Source organism: Equus quagga, chromosome 13 (assembly GCF_021613505.1).
Source record: "Equus quagga isolate Etosha38 chromosome 13, UCLA_HA_Equagga_1.0, whole genome shotgun sequence".
Classification (NCBI taxonomy): Eukaryota; Metazoa; Chordata; class Mammalia; order Perissodactyla; family Equidae; genus Equus; species Equus quagga.
The window spans coordinates 97304082-97325570 of record NC_060279.1 but is presented as its reverse complement, the minus strand read 5'-3'; the positions used below and the strand labels follow the sequence as shown (position 1 = coordinate 97325570).

General features: G+C 55.6%; 1 protein-coding gene across 7 annotated transcripts; it reads right to left on the bottom strand.

The window, feature by feature from the left end:
* Positions 1-2149: 2149 nt before the first annotated feature.
* On the bottom strand, positions 2150-21426 carry C13H19orf47 (chromosome 13 C19orf47 homolog). 7 transcript variants are annotated; one of them, XM_046680885.1, is made up of 12 exons: positions 21310-21426; positions 19425-19681; positions 18824-18876; positions 17441-17545; positions 14201-14288; positions 13972-14086; positions 12491-12572; positions 7954-8091; positions 6267-6419; positions 5082-5152; positions 3092-3443; positions 2150-2434 (listed from the first exon to the last, which is right to left on the bottom strand). In XM_046680885.1, the coding sequence occupies exons 5-12, from the start codon at positions 14215-14217 to the stop codon at positions 2346-2348; spliced, it is 1017 nt and encodes a 338-aa protein (XP_046536841.1). In that variant the 5' UTR covers positions 14218-14288; positions 17441-17545; positions 18824-18876; positions 19425-19681; positions 21310-21426; the 3' UTR covers positions 2150-2345. The 7 variants fall into 7 exon arrangements, with proteins under 7 accessions (XP_046536841.1, XP_046536840.1, XP_046536839.1 ...); XM_046680882.1 differs by lacking the exon at positions 2150-2434 and having other exon boundaries at positions 2498-3443; positions 17494-17545; XM_046680881.1 differs by lacking the exon at positions 2150-2434 and having other exon boundaries at positions 2498-3443; positions 17494-17545; positions 19569-19681.
* Between the last annotated feature and the right edge of the window lie 63 nt (positions 21427-21489).

Here is a 21489-nt window from a genome sequence, read left to right as displayed (position 1 = left end):
CAGGCGGCCGCGTGCCAGCTGGGCGAGGCCTGGGGCACCTTCCTCCCGTCTCAACCTCTGTAAAGAGCAAGAGTACGACTTACCTCATGCAGGTAAGCCTTTCACAGTAAGAGAGCAATATGGGTTTTTCTATCATTGTAGTTCCTATCAAGAAATTACCCCATGCTCTTAAATTTAGGAACTGGAACTCTTCCAGTGAATCCTGGCAGTTGCTAAAATTATCCACAAAGCGGAACCAGAGGAAATTAGGGGGGGACAAAAAAAAAAAAGAGTAGAAGATCAGCAAGGAAAGTGCCTATGTGCGTGAGCGCCTCCTTGTGGCGCTGACATGAAGGGGCAGCCTCTGGAATCGTGACATTGCCATCACTTGCTGTTCTTCTGAGGTCCAACCTCAACCAGTACCCGGAGGGTCTAGCCTGGGCCCTCACCAGGACAGGGCTCTGTGGCTACGCTCTCTCCACTGTCGGTCACACTGAAGTCCAGCCCCTCCCACCCCAGGCCCAGTGCTCAGGATACTGCCTGACACACAGTAGCATCCCAATGGGACATTACTGAAAAACTAAAAATAAATGACCAGTCTGGGAAGACGAAAACAGGTCTGGAGATGGCTGGTGATGGCTCTGCAACAATGCGGGTGTAACTTCATGCCACTGACCAGTACACTTCAAAACGGTTAAAATGGTAACTTTTATGTTATGTACATTTTACTATAATAAAATAAAAAGGATGAGGTCTCATCTCATCTTCACCTGCTTTTACTTCCCCTCCAAACCCCCCTGACCACTCCTGGTAATCTCATCAGATCCTGTTCTCTGAAAGGGAAAAGGGCCCCCAATTTCCCTCTGGGTCCTCTCCTCTCTCTGCTCCTTTCCAGCGGGTGTGGCCAGGCCTTGGCTCTGAACACACCTGAGCACGCCCGCTGCTGCCGCTGCCGCCCTCCAGCCCAGGTGGCCCCGAGCGCAGTGGCCTGCTTACCTCTCAGTCAACCTGGTGAGAGCCGACGCCCTCCTGCCCCGCCCACTCCTCACTCCCTGCCTCCCATCTCCACAAACGGCACCTTCCTCTAGATGCCCAAGGTGCCCAGGTGGGTGTGATCCGAGATTCCCACCCACCCCTCGCCCCACTTCCAACCCACCAGCTCAGCCTGCTCCTCCTCTGCACACCTAGGCCCACCCACTTCTCTCCTCTGGGCCGCCACCACCTCCCTGTGCACCTGGGATTTCGTTTCTTGCCCAGGCGACGGCAGCAGCTGCCTCCCCGCTCCCACCCCTGCCCTGCCCACAGTTTATCCTCCTCACAGCGGCCAAAGCCCTCTTCATCAAAGGCCCCTCAGATCATCCTTGCCTGCTCCAAATGCTCCCCAGCCCCTCGAGCTCCCAGGACGGTATCTGAATTCCCCACCCTGGATCACACAGCTCCAGGTCATCTGGTTCCTGCCCACCAGCCCCGACCTGCGCTGGATGGCAGGCCCCTCCTTTGCTCGCCAGCCACCATGGCCTCCCTCTGTGGTCCTTGTCCCGCCTCGGGGCCTTTGCTTGGCTGTTTCCTCTGGCTGATGCTCTCTTCCTGAACTTCCCTGAGTCACTTCTTTCCATCCCCAGCTCAGCCCACATGTCACCTCCTCTGAAAGGCCTCTTACCCCCAAGATCGAAAGAGGCCCTGGTCACTCTCGCCCATCCCTCGGATTCTCTGGACAGCGTGATCACCGTACGCCCGCGGGCCGGGGCTCGGCCGCCCTGCTCACGGGGGGAGCCCCAGCTCCTAGAACAGGCCTGGCACGGGGCAGAGGCTGCGTGGCAGAGAGAAGGCGCATGACCAAGGCCACAGGAACCACGGCCTCACAGACGGAGCCTGCCGTTTGGAAGGCGGCCGCCAAGCAGAGCGGCAGGAACGGGGGAAATCCACAGGGGAGGGGGGAGGGCAGGGACAGATCCGCCAGGTCGCTGAGGGGAGGAGGAGGCCCACCCGAAGAGTGACTGTGACCATCACTCCTTTGACCCGGGGCCTGCCGAAAGGACATGGCCCACGTGTGTGCGGGAAGCCTGACCTCTAGACACAGCCCGGGCCCCACTGGCGCCCCCACCCGCATCGTGCTTGGTGTGAAAAACAATCCTGTGACTCACCCTGAAGGAGGGGAGGGAAACAGTCGGAAAGTCACAAAAATATATTAAAACAGCCGTTCTCTTCTCTTCCAGCACTGGCCTCCCTCCCCAGTGCCCCTTACCCACCCCCTGCCACAGACTTTCAGAGAAAAAGATGCCGGGGCAGGAAAATGGAGGTGCCCCTGCTGCAGCCCAGGGCGTGGGGCGGTCCCTCCAGCCTGGGAGTGAGGGCGGCTAACAGTCTCAACAGGCTCGACGCCACCGTCGACGCGGGGCCCGCGGGGAGGCTGGCGGTGCTGGAGGGTCAGGCAGGACGCAGCGCACAGTCGGGCCTTGCCACGGGGACAGAAAACAGAAAAGAAATGAACAGAGTGAAGAGAGGGAGAGACAGAGAAGTAAAGTGTGTGTGGCGGGGGGGCGGAGGAGTAGGGGAGGGGTGGGAAGTCAGCAGCGGGGGGAGGCGGGATGGGGAGCCCCTCCAGGGGACACCCACTCTGGGGGACCGGGAGGCGAAGAGCCAGGGGGGATGAGGGCAGCAGCTGCTGCTGAGAGGGAGGAAGTGGGGCAGGAGGGAAGAGGACACTGGGCACGGGGAGGGGTGGAGAGGGGTCCTGCCAAGGCCGCAGTCAGAGGAGAGAACTAGGACACGACAGTAGGCAGCGCCCCAGAGCGGCAAGGCCAGGCCGCAACGACCGTCTCAGACTCGGAAGAACGGGGTGAACCCCCAGAAAGCTCGGCCCGGCTCGAACGCCTGAGGGAGACAAGCAGTGTCGTCCAGAAGCCGGCAGCAGGGCGGGCGCGCCCTCGAGGAAGCCTCTGCCTGGAGGGGCCTGCGCCCAGCCGGGGCTAGGTCCTGCGGCCCAGTCTTTTGAACACACTCACGGTGCCCGCATGGTCCATCTGGGCACCAAGGCCCTCGCTGGAGCTGCTCCCCCGGGGCCCCACCAGGGTCCTCTTAATGGTGACTTTGACCTCAGTCGAAGACTTACTCTTGGTGCTCGTGACCTGGCTGTCCTGGGCCTCGGGCACGAGGGCCGCCTTGCCCAGTCTCTGGATGATGCTGACTTTGGACAGGGACTCCGGCTTCCTCTCGAGCCCGGGGCGTGAGGCGAGGGCCAGGCGCCGCAGCGTTGGGGCAGCAGCCGTGGGCGCCGAGCTCGTGGCCTTGGCTTTGACAGTCAGCGCCGGCTGCGCACTGGCCTTGGCTGGGCCCCGGCCTAGCTTCTTCAGGACCCCGGCATACTGCAGGACAGAGCTGCTACTGCTGTCGTTGTCGCTGTCCCAAGCCAGATCCTCATCCATCTCTGGGGTGGCCCCCAGGCGGCTGAAGACTCCTGTGGGCTGTGGAGGTCAGAGACAGGACAAAAGAGTCATTTTCATTCAGTCACTCAACACGCCTTCACAGACAGCTGCCTCATCTGTGCCTGGCCTCATGGGGCTCGCAGTTGGGAGAAACACACCTTGGTGACACTCCAGATAGTGGTGAGAGCCGTGGCAGGGGCAGTCCAGGGAGCTGGGGAGCTCAGAGGAGGCTCCTGACCTCGCCCAAAGTCCAGGGCAGAGTCCCTGGAGAAGGGCCATCTGAGCTGAGATCTGGAAGCTGACTGGCAGTGGGTCTAATAATGACGGGGAGGAAGGGGTGAGCCACGCAGAGGGAAGACTATTTGCAAAGGTCTACAGATGAATATGCGAGAAAAGACGAATCTGGTCATTTACTCAACAGATACTTTCTAAGTCCCGACTCTATACCTGGCCCTGTGCTGGGTGGTGCTGGGGACAGAGTGGTGACCAGGACAGACCTGTGCTGCCCTCACAGTCCAGTGAGGAAGACAGACCTGGCATCGGAAATGACACAAGTACTTCTGTAATTACGAGAGCAGCGCATTCTCTAGAGGGAGCTGGAGCGGGAGGACAGCCGTGCCTCCTCGCCAAGGTCAGGGGAGCGTCTCTGAGGCACCATGTGCAAGTCAGGCCCTCAGGATGAGCCGGCAGAGAAGAGAGTGCAGGCTAAGTCACCAAGGCAGGGATGACAGTCACATTCACGGGGCACTCGCTATGTGCCAAGCTCTCTAGACAGCTGCCCCTTCGAGCCGCCTGATCCTGAGTGTTATGATCACGCTCACAGTAAGATTCTAGGAGGGGGAAAAGGCCAGAGCGGGCGAGCCTGGCGAGCGAGGGGCTGGGAGGTGGGACATGCAGCAGGGGAGCTCGCCACAGTGAATCAAGGGGACACCGAGAGAGTGCCTACCACCCACCAGATGCCCCCAGCGCTGTGCGAGTCTATCCACTTGATCCTCATGACCACCTATGAGGTGGGGACTACACAGATGAGGAAACTGAGGGACAAAGGGCTTAAGTGACATGGCCAAGGTCACACAGCCAGGTGGTGGCAGAGCAGGATTCACACGGGGCTGCGGACTCAGGCTGCAGCTGTACCTGGGCCTGAGGGAGGCCACAGCCAGAGGGACGGGCTTCATCCTGAGCCCAGGGAAAGCCTCGGAAGGACTTCGGGGGCGGGAGCGGGTGGCTGTCCTGTGGGCGGCACACGCTGCCGCTGTGGGAGAGGGCCAAGGCAGCCACACAGGGACTTGTCAGGAGGCCACTGCCCTAGCGGACAGGGAGAGGTGGCAGAGCGGTGCAGACAGATAGCGCCATCAGACCCGTGACTGCCTGGAATCGGGGGGAGGAGCACCCCTGAGACAGGGCCAGGAGGGGAGTCACCTCGGGAGAAGATGCCGAGACAGTTTTGGGACACAGTAGAGGGAAGGGTCTAAGGGCAGCGTCCACGAGTTGGCCAGACCCTTACGGCTGGAAACTGGGAGAGGTGGGTGCAGTAGGAGGCCAGGGAAGCCACCCATGCAAAGAAGGGATGTCAGGCTGGAAAGGGGTATGTGAGGGGTGAGAGGTGGGAAGCGACAGGAGTGGCGCCCAGGGAGACAAGAGCCAAGGGCCCCGAGGAACCCCCCACTGCCAACTCACTTTATTCCCCGTCGTCGTGTCGGCCTTGGTCTCAGCGCCGAGGCGGTCAAACACAGACGTCCTGTGAACACCTAGGAGGGAAGCGCGGCCATCAGCCAGCTCTGCTGAGGGCCCCTGGGAGCCCAGCCTGGCCAGCACCTTGCAGACAAGGGCGGGGACCCCCGGCAGCCCTCGTTCAGGCGGCCACAGACCAGGCCCCATGTGGTTTTACATCTTTGCCGTTGGCTCACGTTGATCTTAACCTACGCACTCCAGCTAGTGCTAAACGTGGGAAAGATGAACTCAAACGGATGCACACTCCTTGCACCGTACTACAGTTCATGAAGTGCGTGTGCGAGAAGAGTTCTTAATCCCTGCTCGTCCCTTCCACTCTTTTGGGGTCATGGGCGTCAGAGGGAATCTGATGAATGGTAACGAGTCCTCTCCCTAAGGAACAAACTGAAGAGCCACCAACAGGAGGATGCTTACTAAATGACGGCTTACGAATACGATGGCAACACCAACCCCTCATTACCAAGAAGAGGTAGCTGTACATGCGCTAATGTGAAAAGAGCTCAATTAAAAAGCTGTAGAACAAGACCTGCGAGATCATGCTATTTGTGTTTAAAAAGAAAAAAACCACCCATCCCTGTGTACACATACGTACAGCTGCACGTAAGCTCATGGATGCTGGTCTGGAAAGGTTAACAGGAGGCGTGGGCTATGGGAGTGAGAGGGAGAGTTTCTTTTTACAGTATATGCTTCCGCATCCTATCTGAATGTCTTTCCACGAGAACATATACAATATTCTAAAAGGCTTCCTGTGAGGAAGACCAGCTCCACACGACTAGACACAAACCCCAGCTGTGCCCTGACGCTCAGCCGCATCTCTCTGGCTCAGAATGACAGCTCCCGCTTTTTTGGGGACCTGCCCTCAGCCAGGCACAGTCACCCACTTCCCAGGCTGGCATCAGCGCATCCAGGCCCCTGCCCCTTGGGCAAGAGGCATCAGCTACACTAACTGCAGGACAAGAGGGCAGAGTGGGTGACTGGCCCCTCCCCTATGGCCACCACCGCTGTCCCCTTGGTCCAAGCACCCCCAGAGTCCCTTAGAGCCTGCGTCTCAGCCAACGCCTGTAGGACCAGCCCTGCCCGAGGCAGCAGAGGGAAAGGCGGCGGCGCCCTGCGTGCCCCTGCAGGCCGTACCTTTCGCTGCCTGCTGCTGCTCCAGGATCTTGCGGGTCCGGGGCGTGGTGCCTTTGGGCATGTTGATGATGTATTTCCCCTCCATCTCGGCAGTGACCCGACGCCGCTTGGTGGGAATGGCCAGGCTCTCCTCCTCCCGGCGGGCCAGGGCAGCTGGGGAAGGGGGGCAGTGGTGAGCACCTTCTGGGGTGGAATGTTCTCTGGGGATGGGGGCTGGACGCCCTGCAAAGGGCACACGTGTGCCCTTCATCTCTATGCCCTTGCATGACTGGAATCCCCTATCTTCCCCACCACCCTCTTCACCACTGACTCTGAACCGAGAAAGGCAGAGGTCTGGGCAAGCTGGGTGCACAGACACTGAGAATCCCCAGGCGGGAGTGGGCCACCCAGGTTCTCTGTGGCTCTGTCCCTGCCCCGAGCAGGCTCCCCTCCCAGCCCAGCCAGAGTGCCCTCAGATGCTGGGTGGGGGAGAGCTCCATCTAGGCAGTGGTTTCACAGGCCTGCTCACTTAAAAATCACTCAAGCTCTACACTTATTTGTGTATAAACAAAGCATACTTGCATTTTTAAAAAAAGAACCCCTTCAAACATGTCGAGGGGTAACAGTGCCAGTTCCCCACAGGCCCACCATTTTTTTAATACTTTGGAAATTAATTTGAACTTTCTTGCTCGTGGCACACAAATCAAAAGGCCAGAGGGGGTGAGGCACTGTCAAACACACACAGCAAAAAGAGGAGTGTGTGATGGAGGCGGTCAGGGCGCGATGGGGCTGGGCACCAGAATAAACGAAGCCCATGCCTGGGCCTCAGTTTCCACTTGTGCTAAGATCATTGTTGTGGGGATGGGTCCAACAAAGGCTGGAGAGTGTGGTGGATAGAGGGAGGGCTCGGAAGCCCGAGGCCGGAGTCCCATGCCCAGCTTTCAAGGAGACTGAGGAGAGGAACCGAGGCCCAGCATGGAAACGTCTGCAGAGGAAGAGTGCTCCAGGAGAAGGGGACATCGGGGCAAAGGCCCCAAGATGGGAAGGAGCCCGGAGGGGATCTGAGCCAGCAAGGGGGAGATACACAAGAGGAATCCACACTACACAGGGCCCTGTAAGGCCACATGGGAAGACTGGACTCCATGACCGGAACAATGGGAAGCCCCGGAGAGTTCTAGAGAAGGGTGTGAAAGGCTCAGATAGAATGTTCTGAAGGATCCCTCCGGCTGCTGAGAGGAAACAGTAGCTTCTTTACCTTTGACCCCAGGCATCAAGCACAGGGCCGGGCACCAGTGCGGGGCTCAGTGAACATCTGTTAAAAAAAGACTGAACCACCCATAGTCAACAACACTGTACTGTACGTGTCAAACTTCATTAGGAGGGTAGACCTCACGTTAAGTGTTCTTACCACAATAAATCAAACAGAAAATCAAAACACTGAAGCGACCACTGAGTGAGAACCACGGTGCACCGTGTTCAAACACACCGCCTCGAGCGCCTCCACGGTCTTCTGGGGAGGCTGTCCCAGCCCCATTCCACAGACGTGGAGGGCGAGGCCCACAGAGGTGCAGCGACTTGACCAGGCCCGAACACTCTGGACGCCAATGGCCGTCAAAGCACCTTGCAATGTTGGCAACACGACCCCCAGTACTGCCTGCCAACCCACATTCACCTCCAGCTCCCCCGCCACCTGCCCGAGAGCCCTCACCGGCGGCCTTGGCACTCTTTGCTGCCATCTTGTTGGACACGGTGACGGAGATCTTGGAGGCGCCGGTGTCTGGCCGCCTGGGGGGAGTGCCGGGTGGGGAGTCACGGTTCAGGCTGTTGGCGATCATTCGGGAGGCAGCTGTGGGAGGAAAGAGGAGCGTCTGGTTGGGCAGGCCCTGGGAAGGAGGCCAGGATGGAGGCTGCAAGCCTGGGGACTGAACGGGGAAGGGGTGGCCGGAGGCACCCTGTGGCTGCACTGTCCTCGTGGGGGGATGCTTGGGGGTGGGGCGACAGGAACTAGCCCACCCCTCCTGCCTGGCGGCCTTTCCTGAGGCCCCAGACCAGACTGGTTCCCCTGACACTTCACCCATCCCTGAGCTCATCCCTCCCCTCCACTGCAGCTCAGTCGCCGTCCCAGGATCTTCCTCGCTCAGAAGCGTGCGCCTCCTCAGGGCACTTGCTGTTCCCACAGCCCGGCATGCAGTTCCCCGAGTCCCGGGGGGCTCGCTCTGACTCTTTACTCAGGTCCCCTCTCAGGCGGCGCCTCCTCTGGGAAGGCTCCCCGGACCACCCACCCCCCTCTACCGCCCTCCCCCGCACCAGGCTTTCTTTTCTTCAAGCCCTGAGCGCTGCTTGACGTGAAATTACATCTATCTGTCTACTGGTGGGCTCTCCCACCAGCACGCGAGCCCCGTGATGAGACACTGTTTCCTGCTGTATCCCCAGTGCCCAAAACGATGTCCGATGCTTCATGGGTCCTCAGGAAACACCTCCTGAAAGAAGGAACGTCGCCACCAAACCTCCCAGCACCTCTGTAGACAGGATACACCGCAAACCAGCTCTACAGATGAGGCACTGCGTCTCGGGGAGCGGCTCACTCAGCCAGGCCCCTGGGCAGTGTGGGTCCGGCTCCAGCTTGGCTGGGCACGGAAAGCAGTGGCCTCCTCTGGGGATGGGGGCAGTGTCTGGGGGCCCCTGTCTTCAGTGGAGAGGGAGGCGGGCTGTCCCAGGGTGCGAGGTGGGAGCTATAGCACACAGACTGGGGGGCCAATGCCATTGTGGGAGGGTGACAGGTCTTGTCTCAGGGTGCAGCTGCTGCTAGCCCGAGCACATGGCTTTCAAGAGCTCTTGGGGGGCCGGCCCTGTGGCCTAGTGGTTAAGTTCAGCACACTCTGCTTCGGCGGCCCAGGTTCAGTTCCTGGGCACAGACCTACACCACTCACTGGCGGCCATGCAGTGGCGGTGACCCACATACAAAATAGAGGAAGACTGGCAAAGATGTTAGCTCAGGGCCAATCTTCCTCAGCAAAAAAAGGCCAGCTCTCAGGGAAGCCCTGTGGGGAAAGAAGGGGGGAATCTTCATGCTACCACTGCTTGCTGGACAGGCCTGGTAGCCCCCTCCAATGGCTTTCAGGTTTTGGTATTTTGTCCTACCTACCCCTAAGAAGTCTCTTTTCCTGCTACATGCTCCCTCTCAAAACCTCCTGAAGTGCCCATAATGACCATCAACACATTATAATTACATATTGCCTTTTAAAAAAAATTCTAACTATAACATACAGGAAAATACATCAAGCCCATACAGACCACTTAACAAAAGGTGAGCTCCCACACACCCATGGCCCCGTGGGGCCCTCCCAATCAGACCTGCTCCCCTCCCCAAGGGAAGACAGGGGGGGTTTTCGGCCCTGCTCCCTCCCTGGTAACAATCAGCTATATACCCTTCCACAGTTTCCCCAAGACGTTTCTTCAGACCCTTCTCGAGCTGGAGAGGTGGCTTCCTTGCGAGCGGCTGTGCAGACTCTGATGGGGAGAGTCACTCGCGGCCCTCTCTGACCGGCCGGGCCATAGACGGGGCTGTCCTGCTGCCAGAGGTATGTGGCTGAGGGCCCCGCTCTCGCAGAGCACACGGAGGGAACCGTCTTGCTCAAACGGGCTCTGGGGTAGGATGCTTTATCACGGCGCGTGAGCACCATTTGAGGGAGGGAAACCCCCCTGCCTGGGCTCTACAGAAGCTGAGCCACAGCCAGGATGTGAGGGGAGAAAAGACTGCTCTGTTTCCCCAACAGGACACATGTATCCTGTGTCATAAAGCGTACACCAGCAGCCACCTCAGGAAAGTGATTCTGGGCACTCTTCCCCTCCTTTCCTTCCTCGCCTGCTTCCCCTTCTCTTCTTAATTGCCGACTTTCTCCACTAGGGTTTATGTTTGTTACTTTTCATTTTTCAGACTTATTTTAAACTATGGAAGGCATTCAGAATGGCATGAAAAGTACCTACTGTGTGATTTCATTTACATAGACTTGAGACTCTTTTTTTTTTTTTTTTTTTGCTGAGGAAGATTGGCTGTAAGCTAACATCTGTGCCCATCCTCCTCCTCTATTTTATATGTGGGACACCACCACAGCATGGCTTGATAAGTGGTGCATATGTCCCTGCCTGGGATCTGAACTGGCAAACCCCAGGCCACCAAAGCGGAGCACATGAACTTAACCACTACACCAGCAGGCTGGCTTCTACACAGACTTGAAAGACTGGCCAAACTAATCCATGTTGGTAGAAATCAGGGTAGTGGGTATCCTCGAGGGGGCAGTGACACTGGTCACGTTCCTGTTTCTGGGTTTGGGTGCTGCTGGCTACGTGGGTGTCCCTTTGTGAAAGTCATTTGGATGTACTGTTATGATCTAAACCCTTTTCTGTATGTAAACTGTGGGAGACTGATGCAGAAAGGAACCCCAATTTGTTGAGCCTCCCTGCATCCAGGCCCTCGAGTTGGCCCTGCCCACACTGATTCTGGGCCCAGCCACGTGACTTGCGGTGGCCAATGTTATACAAGCAGAGGCTTAAGAGGTACTTTGCACCTTGGGGCCTGCCCTCTTCGGCTGCTTCTGGAAACCCTGCACCCGCCACTGTGTGGACAAGCCCAGACTAGCCTGCTGGATAACGAGACACAGGTGGCCAAGTCACCCCTTTCGGCCCAGATAACATCGAGCCAACCATCAGACGTGAGTGAGGCCATTCTAGATCACCCAGCCTCAACCGAGCTGCCAGGTGACCACTGAGATCAGCGGGGTGGCCGAGAACAGAACTGACAAGCCAAGTCATAAAATCAGGAGAAAGAGGGCCTGGCCCTGTGGCCGAGTAGTTAGTTCCAAGCACTCCACTTTGGCAGCCTGGGTTTGCGAGTTTGGATCCAGGTTGTGGACCTACTCGACTCACCAACCACACTGTGGAGGTGTCCCACACACCAACAATAGAGGAAGATCGGCAAGGTGCTAACTCAGGGCTAATCTTCAAAAAAAAAAAAAAAAGAGGGGGACTGGCAACGGATGTTAGCACAGGGCAAATCTTCTTCAGCAAAAAAAAAATTTCAAAAGAAATAAAAGTCTCTGTTTTAAACCAGTTTTGGGATGGCTTGTTAAGCAGCAAGACTAACTTATACGCACGTTAAATTTTTTAAGTTTATGGTTATTTTTTTAAAGTATCACACTGTTGAAAAAATAAAAGTATAAATACAATCAATTCTCAGAGATTCCATATTTGAAAATTTGCCTATTCGCTAAAATTTATTTGTGACCCCCAAACCAAGCTTGTGGTGCTTTTGCGGTCATTCACAGGCATGCCCAGAATGGCGAAAAACTTGAGTCAATCAATGCACACGCCCCATCTGAGGTCAACTACGGTCTTCTGGTTGCAGCTCTCATACAGAAAACAAGTGTCCTTTCTGCGATCTATTCAGTGGCACATTTTTCACATTTTTGTGCTTTTTCTTAGATTTTCCTGTTTCAAATGGCCCCCAAGCACAACGGTGAAGTGCTGTCTAGTGTCCCTAAGCTCGAGAAGGCCATGGTGAGCCTCAGGCGTGAGTTATCATGCTGTTGGCCAAGAGCTCAATGTTAGTCAAGCAACAATATATATTAAATAAAGTGTCTTTATTTATCTATTTTTTTAAGATCGGCACCTGAGCTAACATCTGTTGCCAATCTTTTTTTTTTCTTCTTCTCTTCTCCCCAAAGCCACACAGTACATAGTTGTATATTTTAGTTGTAGGTCCTTCTGCTTGTGGCATGTGGGACGCCACCTCAGCATGGCCTGATGAGCGGTGCCATGTCCGTGCCCGGAATCTGAACCAGCAAAACTCTGGGCCGCCAAAGCAGAGTGTGCGAACTGAACCACTCGGCCACGGGGCTGGCCCCCTAAATAAAGTGTCTTAAACAGAAATACACATAAAATAAGGCGAGGTACTGATCAGCAGACAAAAATGTTGTGACCAGAGGCCTGTAGGAACCTAACCCTGTAGCTCCCCTGGGAGCAGTGGGTCCGTGTTGGCTAATTCAATGTTCGCAGCGCCTTTAAAGAAGAGAACTACCAGAATGAGAAGTGACTGTATACACAGCCCTTCACTACCCAGCTTATTTTTCCCTAAGAGAAGAGGCCCCCATGGCTTTGCTCGCAGCTCTGCAAGCTCCAGGTGCGGCCCCCTCGCTGCCGGAGTGTGAGAATCCCGAGCATAAGGAGGCCGAGCCGAGGGAACTCACCGCTGCAGGCGCTTCGGCGAACCTCGCCAGGGAGGGGGCTGGGGCTGCAGGGCACCGACTCAGTGGCAGCTTTGCACATGTCCTGGAAAAAATTGACACCTGGGTTACCCGGGGGACAGGGACACGAGGCGGGGAATCGGAGACCCAGAGATCTGAGCAATACCAGGGGGATCCGAATGCCCCTGCGAGAGGAGATTTCAAAGTATTTGTCTCCTAGCCGTGAGAAAACATCAGACAAACCCCAGCTGAGGGGCATTCTACACAACAGCTGCCCAGGGCTCTTCAGAAGCAGCACCTCAGAAGACTATGAAACTCACAAATCAAGAGACTAAGGAGATACAATAAGAAAATGCAACGTGGTTTCCTGGAACAGAAAAAGGACATTAGCGGAAAAACTGATGAAACCCCAGTAGCCTGGAGTGTAGTTAACGGACGCGCACTGATACTCATCTCTCAGTTGTGACAGATGCGCCACGACTATGTAAGATGCTAACATTAGGGGAAGCTGGGTGAAGGAAACACAGAAGCTTTCCATACTAGTGTTGGAACTTTCCTAGAATCTAAAACTGTTCCCAAATGTAAAAGTTTAAAGAAAAAAAAAGTTTTGCTCAGTGACCTTCTCTGGGATAAGGCCGAGAAAGCCCCTGGCTTGAGAAAGCGCTCACGGTGGGGTCCGTCCTGGATCATGGACAGATGAAGGCCTGTCCCTGGGACGGAGGAAGCTACTAAGCGTGGTGAGAATAAGCCCAGCAGCCACCATCTGGTGAAGCGGCGTGCTCGAGAGCGCAGCTCGAGAACAGGTTTCCTTGTCGGTCAGGCGGTGGGCAGGCAGCGCGAGGAGTAACAGGGTCATATGTATGAGGGATGGAGACAGGGCTTGGCAGGTGTTAGCGATCCTAACTCGACATGCACTCACTCCAGGCCAGGCACTGGGTGCCGCAGACACCATCTGGCAGATGCCACCGCGACGCGACACAGCAGGGGTGTGTGCAAAGCCCGTTTCAGAGGACCTCAGGGAGGTGACCTCACTGGTCTAAAGTCACTGTAAGCAGAGGGGCCAAGAATGGAACCGCCATGTTGTTGGCTCAGTCACCAAATGGGTCCTACAGAGGGAGCTCCTGTCCTGGGGACAGAGAAGAGTCCTGGTCAAGATACTTATCATGAGGAAGATGAGAACTAGTGATGATGATAATTACAGAGAGCCTTTACTGAGGTCCCACTAAGGGCAGTTTACCCCGTATCAGGGCTTCATATGACTCAATACTTACAACTACCCTGCAAAATAGGTTTGCCTACCTGCATTGAGACAGTAAGGCTCAGAGAAGCTAGGCAAAGTGCCTAACGTCACACAGCAAAATGGAAGAATCACCCTCAGAACCCAGGTCTGCCTGCCTTTGCTTCCAAGCCTCCTGTTCACTCTGCCACTGCCCCTCCACCCCGACCCTAAACCCACGGACAGAGAGGTCGGGCAGAGCACCCACCTGGCGGTGCACCACCTTAGCATGCTTAAGGATGGCGATGATGTCACCCACCACAGTCACGCCCAGCTCGTTCATGATTTCCTTGTTGAGATCCAGCAGCATGCTCTTCTGGATCCTACAGCAGAGGGTCAGCAGTGAGGCCACAGTGGGCCCGGGTTGCCGGGCCAGCCAGAATCCTGTCTACTCCCCCGCCCACCCCGGTTCAGCTCTGTCCCCCCAGCCGCCTTACCTGTTATCCACAAACATCACGGCGTAATTGACCGCAGGTCCCGGAGGAATGCCGGCTTCCTTAAAGAACTGGATCCACTCAGAAGTGGCTGGGGGGGTGGACAGGGCTCATTACTCACATTACTCTCTTTAGAGAACAACGGCAGCAAAACCACAAAAGCAGTGGTTCCACAAATTAAACGCTCATCACACGCCAGGCCCCAGCTGAGTGCTTCACACGTACGATGGAACTGAGCCCACCTGCCCGCGAGTTCAGTGCATTATGACTCCCTCCTCTGCCAGTGCGGAAACAGGCAGGGCGAGGTTGGGCCACGCGCTGCAGGCCACACTGCTAACCTGCAGCAGAGGCCCAGGCCCCTGTGCTCCCACACGCCTTCTCTCTACAGCTCTGCCCTGCCCTGGAAAGTGACCGGCGGCATCATGCTTGGCCAATGACTGACCTGGGGGACCCAGGGCTCATCAGTGGGCCCACTCGAGGGTGACAGGATCCAGAGGTGGATGGAAAGAAGGGTCACAGAGCCTCCACGGGCACGGAGGTTAGAGCACAGGCTTTGGAGCTTTGGTTCAAATCCTGGCTCTGCCATTTCCCGGCTGAGGGACTCTGGGCAAGTTAACACTCAGTGCCTCAGTTTCCTTTCACTAAATTTAGGATAATACCTTCAACAAGTGTTCACAGAGAACCAGGCACAGACCAGGTCCTCTTCTAGGCACTGAGGAGACCACAGGGCACAAGACAATTCCTCTTTCCTCATGAAGCTTGAGCTGACATTCTAGTGACAATAGCGCCAATGTCCTGGGGTCACTGCACTGACTCAGTGAGGAAGTCCACACAGACGGCTTTAAATGACACCTGGCCCAGAGGATGTCCTCAACCCATTACAGCCACCACCAGCACCATCTTCATCATCATATTATTCTGCCAGCAGAACACACGGAGCCAAGGCCAAGACCAGGCAGACACCACCCACGGAGCTTTACTATTTCTAAACCTGTCGGCCTCTTCGATGTGACTTTCAAACTGATGCTGACGTGTCAGGCCAGGTGTTAGATAAGATTGTTAATTCCAAGTAGCACTTTTTTCCACATTTTAATATCTCTGAAACTAGGCTCTACCTCACAGTCAGTGGTGTGCCACGGTTTAATCGGCAACATTTTCTTTGCTTTCTCGTGGCAGAGAACACTGCAGCCAACAATCCGTGCTACTTTAGATGAGAATAAATTGCGTATTACTATGCCCATGTCGCTGATGAGACAACTGAGGCTCAGAGTGGAGAAAGAGACACTCTGGGTCAGACGCTGCATGGGTGGCAGTGCAGGGCCCAGGCCCAGGGGCCACACCTCTCCCCAGGAGGCCCCTGCGTCCCCGCCACAGGCTCGTCTCCCCAGGATGCAGGCAGGTGAGGGGCCCAGGCCCTCAGGACTTCCTCCACCAGCCCAGAGGCAAGGGGGCCTTTTCCCACTGTGCCCAGGCACGGTCCACCTGCCAGGCCATGGGGCCCGGGTCCCATTAGCCAAAAGTGGGCACCTTTGTCTAAGTATCGAAAAGTGCCACATAATGATTCCATTTACATGAAATGTCCAGAACAGGTCAGTCTACAGAGTGCTAGAGACACAGAAAGCAGATTAGTGGTGGCAGGGGCTGGGGGCGGGGGAATGACTGCCAACGGGTATGGGGTCTCTAGGGGAGGGATGACCATGTTGGAAATTGACTATGGTGACGGTTGTCTAACTCTGTGAACACAAAATAGGAAAACCATTGAGCTGTGCACTCCAAATAGGTGAACTGTATGAAATGTGAATTGTATCTCAATTAAGCTGCTAGGAAGCGGGGAAAAAGTGCCACGTAGTTTGGGGGTAGCTGGCTGCCTGAAGCAAAGTCGAGGAACTGCCAGAGTCCCCACCCCTGGCCCATTGTCTCGTGTCCTGCGAAGGAGGAAAATATGCTGCCAGGTAAATGCTCAGAGGCAGCGGCTGTGAAACGCACCCCTACTGAGGAAACGAGAAGACGGGGGCGTGCCCCGGACTCAGTGAGGTGCGGGCTGCTGTCCACACCAGCAGACAGGCACTAGAATATTCGCAGCAGCTTGTCTGGAATGGTCCCAAGCCAGAAACAACGCAAGACCCAGTGACAGCAGCATCGATAAACAAACGGTGGGCACTCACATGGAACATACCACACAGTAGGGCAAAGGAAAGGACTACAGTTACACGCAGCAACACCGACAACCCTCAGACAGTACGTCAAGCCAAAGAAGCCAGACACAAAAGACCACATGGCAGGAGTTTCACTCATAGAAGTTCAAAACCAAAGTCCGTACGGGAATGTTTTCACTGGTGGTTCAAGTATAAAGAAAGGGCCGAAGAGATTATCACAAAGCTAGGATAGTGGTTTATTCCATGCGGACGAGGGAGGGGGTTTGTGTTGGGGTGGGGCCCTCAGTAGGGCTGCAACATTCCATTTCTTGACCTGGATGATTACAGAGGGTTTGCTTTTTTTTTTTTTAATCTTTTTATTGAACTACAATGCATATGCACAAAAGTACACACAAGTTGATACATTTTCATAAATGAACACGCCCACGTAACCAGCACCCAGATCAGGAAATACATTCCTGACATCCCAGAAGCCCCCACCTCGTATTCCCTTTGTGGTCACTTCTCCCCGCCTCGCCAGGGCAACCGCCACCTTCTGACAGCACAGATTGGCTTTGCCTGTGTCTGTGCTGTATGTAAATAGAATCCCAGAGGATGTGCCCAGCCGTTCACTTTTGAACTGCTATTATAACCACACAGATACGTTTTACATTGTCTCCCATATGTACAAATCTCAAAAAATCTAAAAGCTACCAGCTAACCTCTGTGCTGCGGCAATCCCAAAATATAGAGCTTGAAGGGAACACGGTGACGAGGCTCATGAGGATAAAAATAGCTAACGTTTGCTGAGACCTAGGCCCAAGATTTCACATGCAATAACCTCCTGAATCCTTACAGCATCCCAGGACGCAGGGAGTGCCGGCATCGCCATTTTACAGGTGAGGGGCCACGTGGGCAATCTGCGGGACTCCACAACCCAAGTCCCGCGCGGCTGGACCACACTGTCAGGAGGCCAAGGCATGGAGAGGCCGGGGCAGGCAGGCCTAGAGCAGGCCCCGCCCCGCCCCCACGCGCCTCAGAGTACAGCTGTTCCTGCCAGTGACCCAGCCCTCCCTCCCCCACCCCGTCTCCCCCACCAAGGTCATACCTCAAAAAGGGCAGTAGGGAGAGGGGGCCCCGGAGAGAAGGCCACAGACTCACCCATAGTCACCGAGACCATTGTCTCCCTGGCCCTGAGGCTGCTCCCTGGAGCCTGGAAGAGAGAACAAGGGGAGAGGGCCCATGAGTCGCGGCGGCTGTGAGTGTCTGTCCCTTTCTCGCTGCCTGTCTGTCTGCCTGCCAGAGGAGAGTTCCTGGGCTGGGGGCTCACAGCCCAGGAATAGCCTGGAGCAGCTGGCAGGAAGTCAGCCCGGGACAGGGCTGCCACCGCAACTGTCACTTCTGCCTGGGACAGGGCCCAGGGACAGCAAGTGTCCACAGCTCCATTCCCACACACCTCAGAAGATCTGGCTGGAACAGGAGAGGGACAGAAAACAGACACCCCCTGCCCAAGCCTTTAAGCATCAATACCCCTTCATTCATCCATGCAAAACTACTTCCTGAGAACCTACTGTGTGTGAGGCCCTGTTCTAGGAGCTGGGGATACTGAGGTGACACAAACATGGAGCTTGGCATCTAGGTGAGGACAGGTGGAAGGGAGAGACAGAGAGTAAACGAGATGGTGCGTGGGAAAGCCTTCAGTGCCATGGAGGAAAGAGCGGCCCCGGGGAGGGAGGGGCTGCGGTTCTAAAGAGGGTGCTGGGGGAAGACCTCTGACAGTGACATTTGGAGACCCGAAGGAGGTGGGGGAGTGAGCCACACAGTTTCACAAAGGAAGAGTGTTCCAGAAGAAGGTACAAGTCCAGTGCCCTGAGCCAGGAGCCCATCTGGCCGTCTAGGCGACAGCAAGGAGCCTGCATGGCAGGGGCAGGGGAGTGGGGAGGAGAGTGAGGGGAACTGGGAGCAGAGAGTTGGGGCACCAGGTCATGAGGGGCCTCAGAGAAGAAACGGAAAAGCAACTTTCACTTAGAAAAGATTAGCAAATGCTAGAAAGGAGTTAAGGACATATTAGCACCCATGGAGACTTTCTCCTGGACATTAGTAACAGTTTCGAAAAGAGAATTAAAGGAAGGAACTTTCTCGCCTGAGGATCCGATGTCATCTGACCCCAGGACCACCTGGCCCTCCCTGTCCTGGCCCAAACTTCCCACTGAGCCCTCCCTCCTCTTTGGCCCTGCCCTCTCCTCCATCTCCTCGGCCTCTTCCTCCACTCTGTTCCCTCTACCTAGCCCAGCCCCGGATTCTCATCCTTCGCCCTCCCCGCTCCTCCGCCTCCCTTGTAGGGTACAGAAGGCTGTATCCGCACGCTTCTGTTCACCATCACACGCTCCCTGCCCCTCCCCGCCCTCATGCTGATGGTATAACAGGGCTGGTGGAAGAGGAAAGACTCTGGAAGCAGACTGCAGGCTTCCAATCTGCCTCAACCACTTACTAGCTAGGTGGCCTTGGCAAGCAGCTTCACCAGTCCAGCCTCGGGGTCGCCATCTGTGAATTGGGATGTACAAACGTTACCTACCTGGGAGGGCCAGCTGAGCGCCTATGTGCAAAGCACTTGCCACAGTGCCCGGTGCATACGAAGTACTCTAGAAGTGTGGGCTATTCTCACCCCCAGGCCTGACGCCCAGCCTCCCCTCTAACCCCCAGGGCCTTTGCCCGCCTCCCGGTTTTCACACAGAATGTCACCTGCGCCTGGAATGCTTTTCTCCTCCCGTTCTTCTAGAAAGCTCTCCATCACTCCGCTTGGCTGCCACCTGCTCTGTGAAGCTTTGAGAAGTCTCACCCACATGGGAGACTCTCCTCTCTATCCCCGGCTAAGATTCATCCTGCGGTCTCTAGCTTCAGCTGCATCTCTTACTGACGAACAGGACCACAGACGTCTGCCCTGTATTTAACTCCCTAAGATCCACCTTCCCTTTCGGATTTTACCATGGGACAAAGACAACACACCCAGCATCTGTCAAAGAGCAGGGCATGGACAGGCTTCAATAAGTCAGACGGAACAACATCTCGCACATGAAGCGCTAACTACGCACCAGGACCAGAGCTGGGCGTCATGCTGACGCCTCACAACCACCTCATGAGTGAGGACTATTATCAGCCCCATTTCAATCGATGAAAAAACCGACTCATCCAGGCGCAGTCATTTGCCAAATGCCAAATCTAGCAAGTGGCTTTACCAGGATTCAAAAACCAGTTCTCCCTGATTCCAGTGCCCGTGTGGCAGCTCCTGTCGAATGTTTACGTGCCGGGCACTGACTATATCCACATCTCAGTCACTCCTCACAGCCACCTGGGGAAAAAAGTAAAAATGATCCCCGTGTTACACATGAGTGTGGCAGGTCCAAGGTCACAGCCCAGAGGCTCTGATTCACGCCGGTCGAGGGCTTACTATGAGCCAGGCACTGTGGTCTGTCCTTGCCAAGTTTCAGTGAACGCTCACCAGAAGCCTTTAAATACTGGTATCCTCCCCCTATGGCTGCAGAATTCCCTGCTAGACTCAAATTCCTCTCTCCACCGTTAAGAGCCCAGCTCCAGCGCTGACCTCCTGAACAGTGAAAGTTATATAATATTAATAATAGTAGAAAAAAGATAGCTCCCGACTCAAGTAATTACCAGGTACCAGACACCCTGTGCTAAGACCTGAGAAGACTTGAATCCAAAACTCGATTTTGTCACTTCCTAATCCTGACTCTGGGGCAAGTGGCTTAATCTTTCTGGAACTCACTTCCCTCAAATATAGAGTAAGAATGAAAGAAATATCTATTCTTAAGTGGTTAGAGGGATTAAATGAGTTCATAAAACCTAAGGCCTTAGAACGATGCTCGGCAGGTGATAAGCACTATGTACACGTGCATTAAACAAAATAAACCTTCAGTGAGCTAGGCAAAGGACAGGACAGTCATTGACCTAATGTCAGTCATATGCAAAGCGGGAGCTGAGAACAGAGTATAAGACAACTCGACAGGGCCTGTGGGATCTGACAGCACGCAATCACTCTGCACACGTTATTCCCTTCCCAATTCTCTTTCATTTTCTGTCTACGACTTAATAGACTTTTCTGCTTCCAATGTATTTCAGGTTAATATCGCCTTCTTCTCACAGCCAGCAATGCTAGTTTTCCACTAGGATAGCAATACAAATTTTCCTTCTCAAATCAGTACACTGAAGAAAAAACATCAGTGGTTTTAAAGAAAGAGAGAAATCTAATACTATGGGATTCGGCAAGATGAGCCAAATAGTAAGTGGCAGGATGTTGACCGGCCCCGACTCCAGATTCCGAGGTTTTCCTCCTGCTGTCTCTGAGCTTCCTCCTTCCCTCCACTTCCTTGGAAGTCCCATCTACCCCAATGACTCAGAATCATGATCACTACAGCCCCAATCTGTTGAGCTCCTGCTCAACGCTGTGCCAGGCCCTGTGCTGAGGGCTTTGCACGCACATTTCATCAGCATCCTCACGACGACCCTAAGACACTGGGACTATCAGCCCTCATTGCACAGATGAGGAAAATGAGATTCAGAGAGGGGGAAGATCCAGGCCTCCTGCCACAAAGTGGAGCTGGGACTTCAACAGGAATCTGCTGGCCTCTGATTTCACGCTCCCAACGCACACCTTCCACGCCAAGCGCAAACATCATCACTGAGACCAACAAGAAGAGTATAGTAACGAAGTGAGCAGTGTGCAGGCGCGGAGCTAGCGGCTCCGACATGCACGAGCTGACCCCACGCCAACCCATAAGGAGGATGCTATGGTCAGGTTCTGAGCCCCATTCTCCAGAGCAGGAAACTGAGGTTCAGAGAAAGAAGTCGCTTGTCCCGGGCCGCACAGCGGCGCCGGGAAGGACTCCGGGGCCCCGGACGCCATCCATCCATCCCCACCGCATCCGGTCCAGGCCCAGCACCCCCGGCCCCGCGCCTCACCTGCCCCGCAGGGCCCGCGCCCCCTCGCGCCGCCCGCCCTGCCGGCGGCGCCAACTGTCAGACCCTCCTCCCTCGGCCCGGCGGCCCGCCCGGAAGCACCACCCTCGCCGCCGGAAGCCGCACTGACCGCGGCCGCTCTAGCCCGCCCGGCTGCCACCAGCGAGAGCGCGGCGGCCCCCG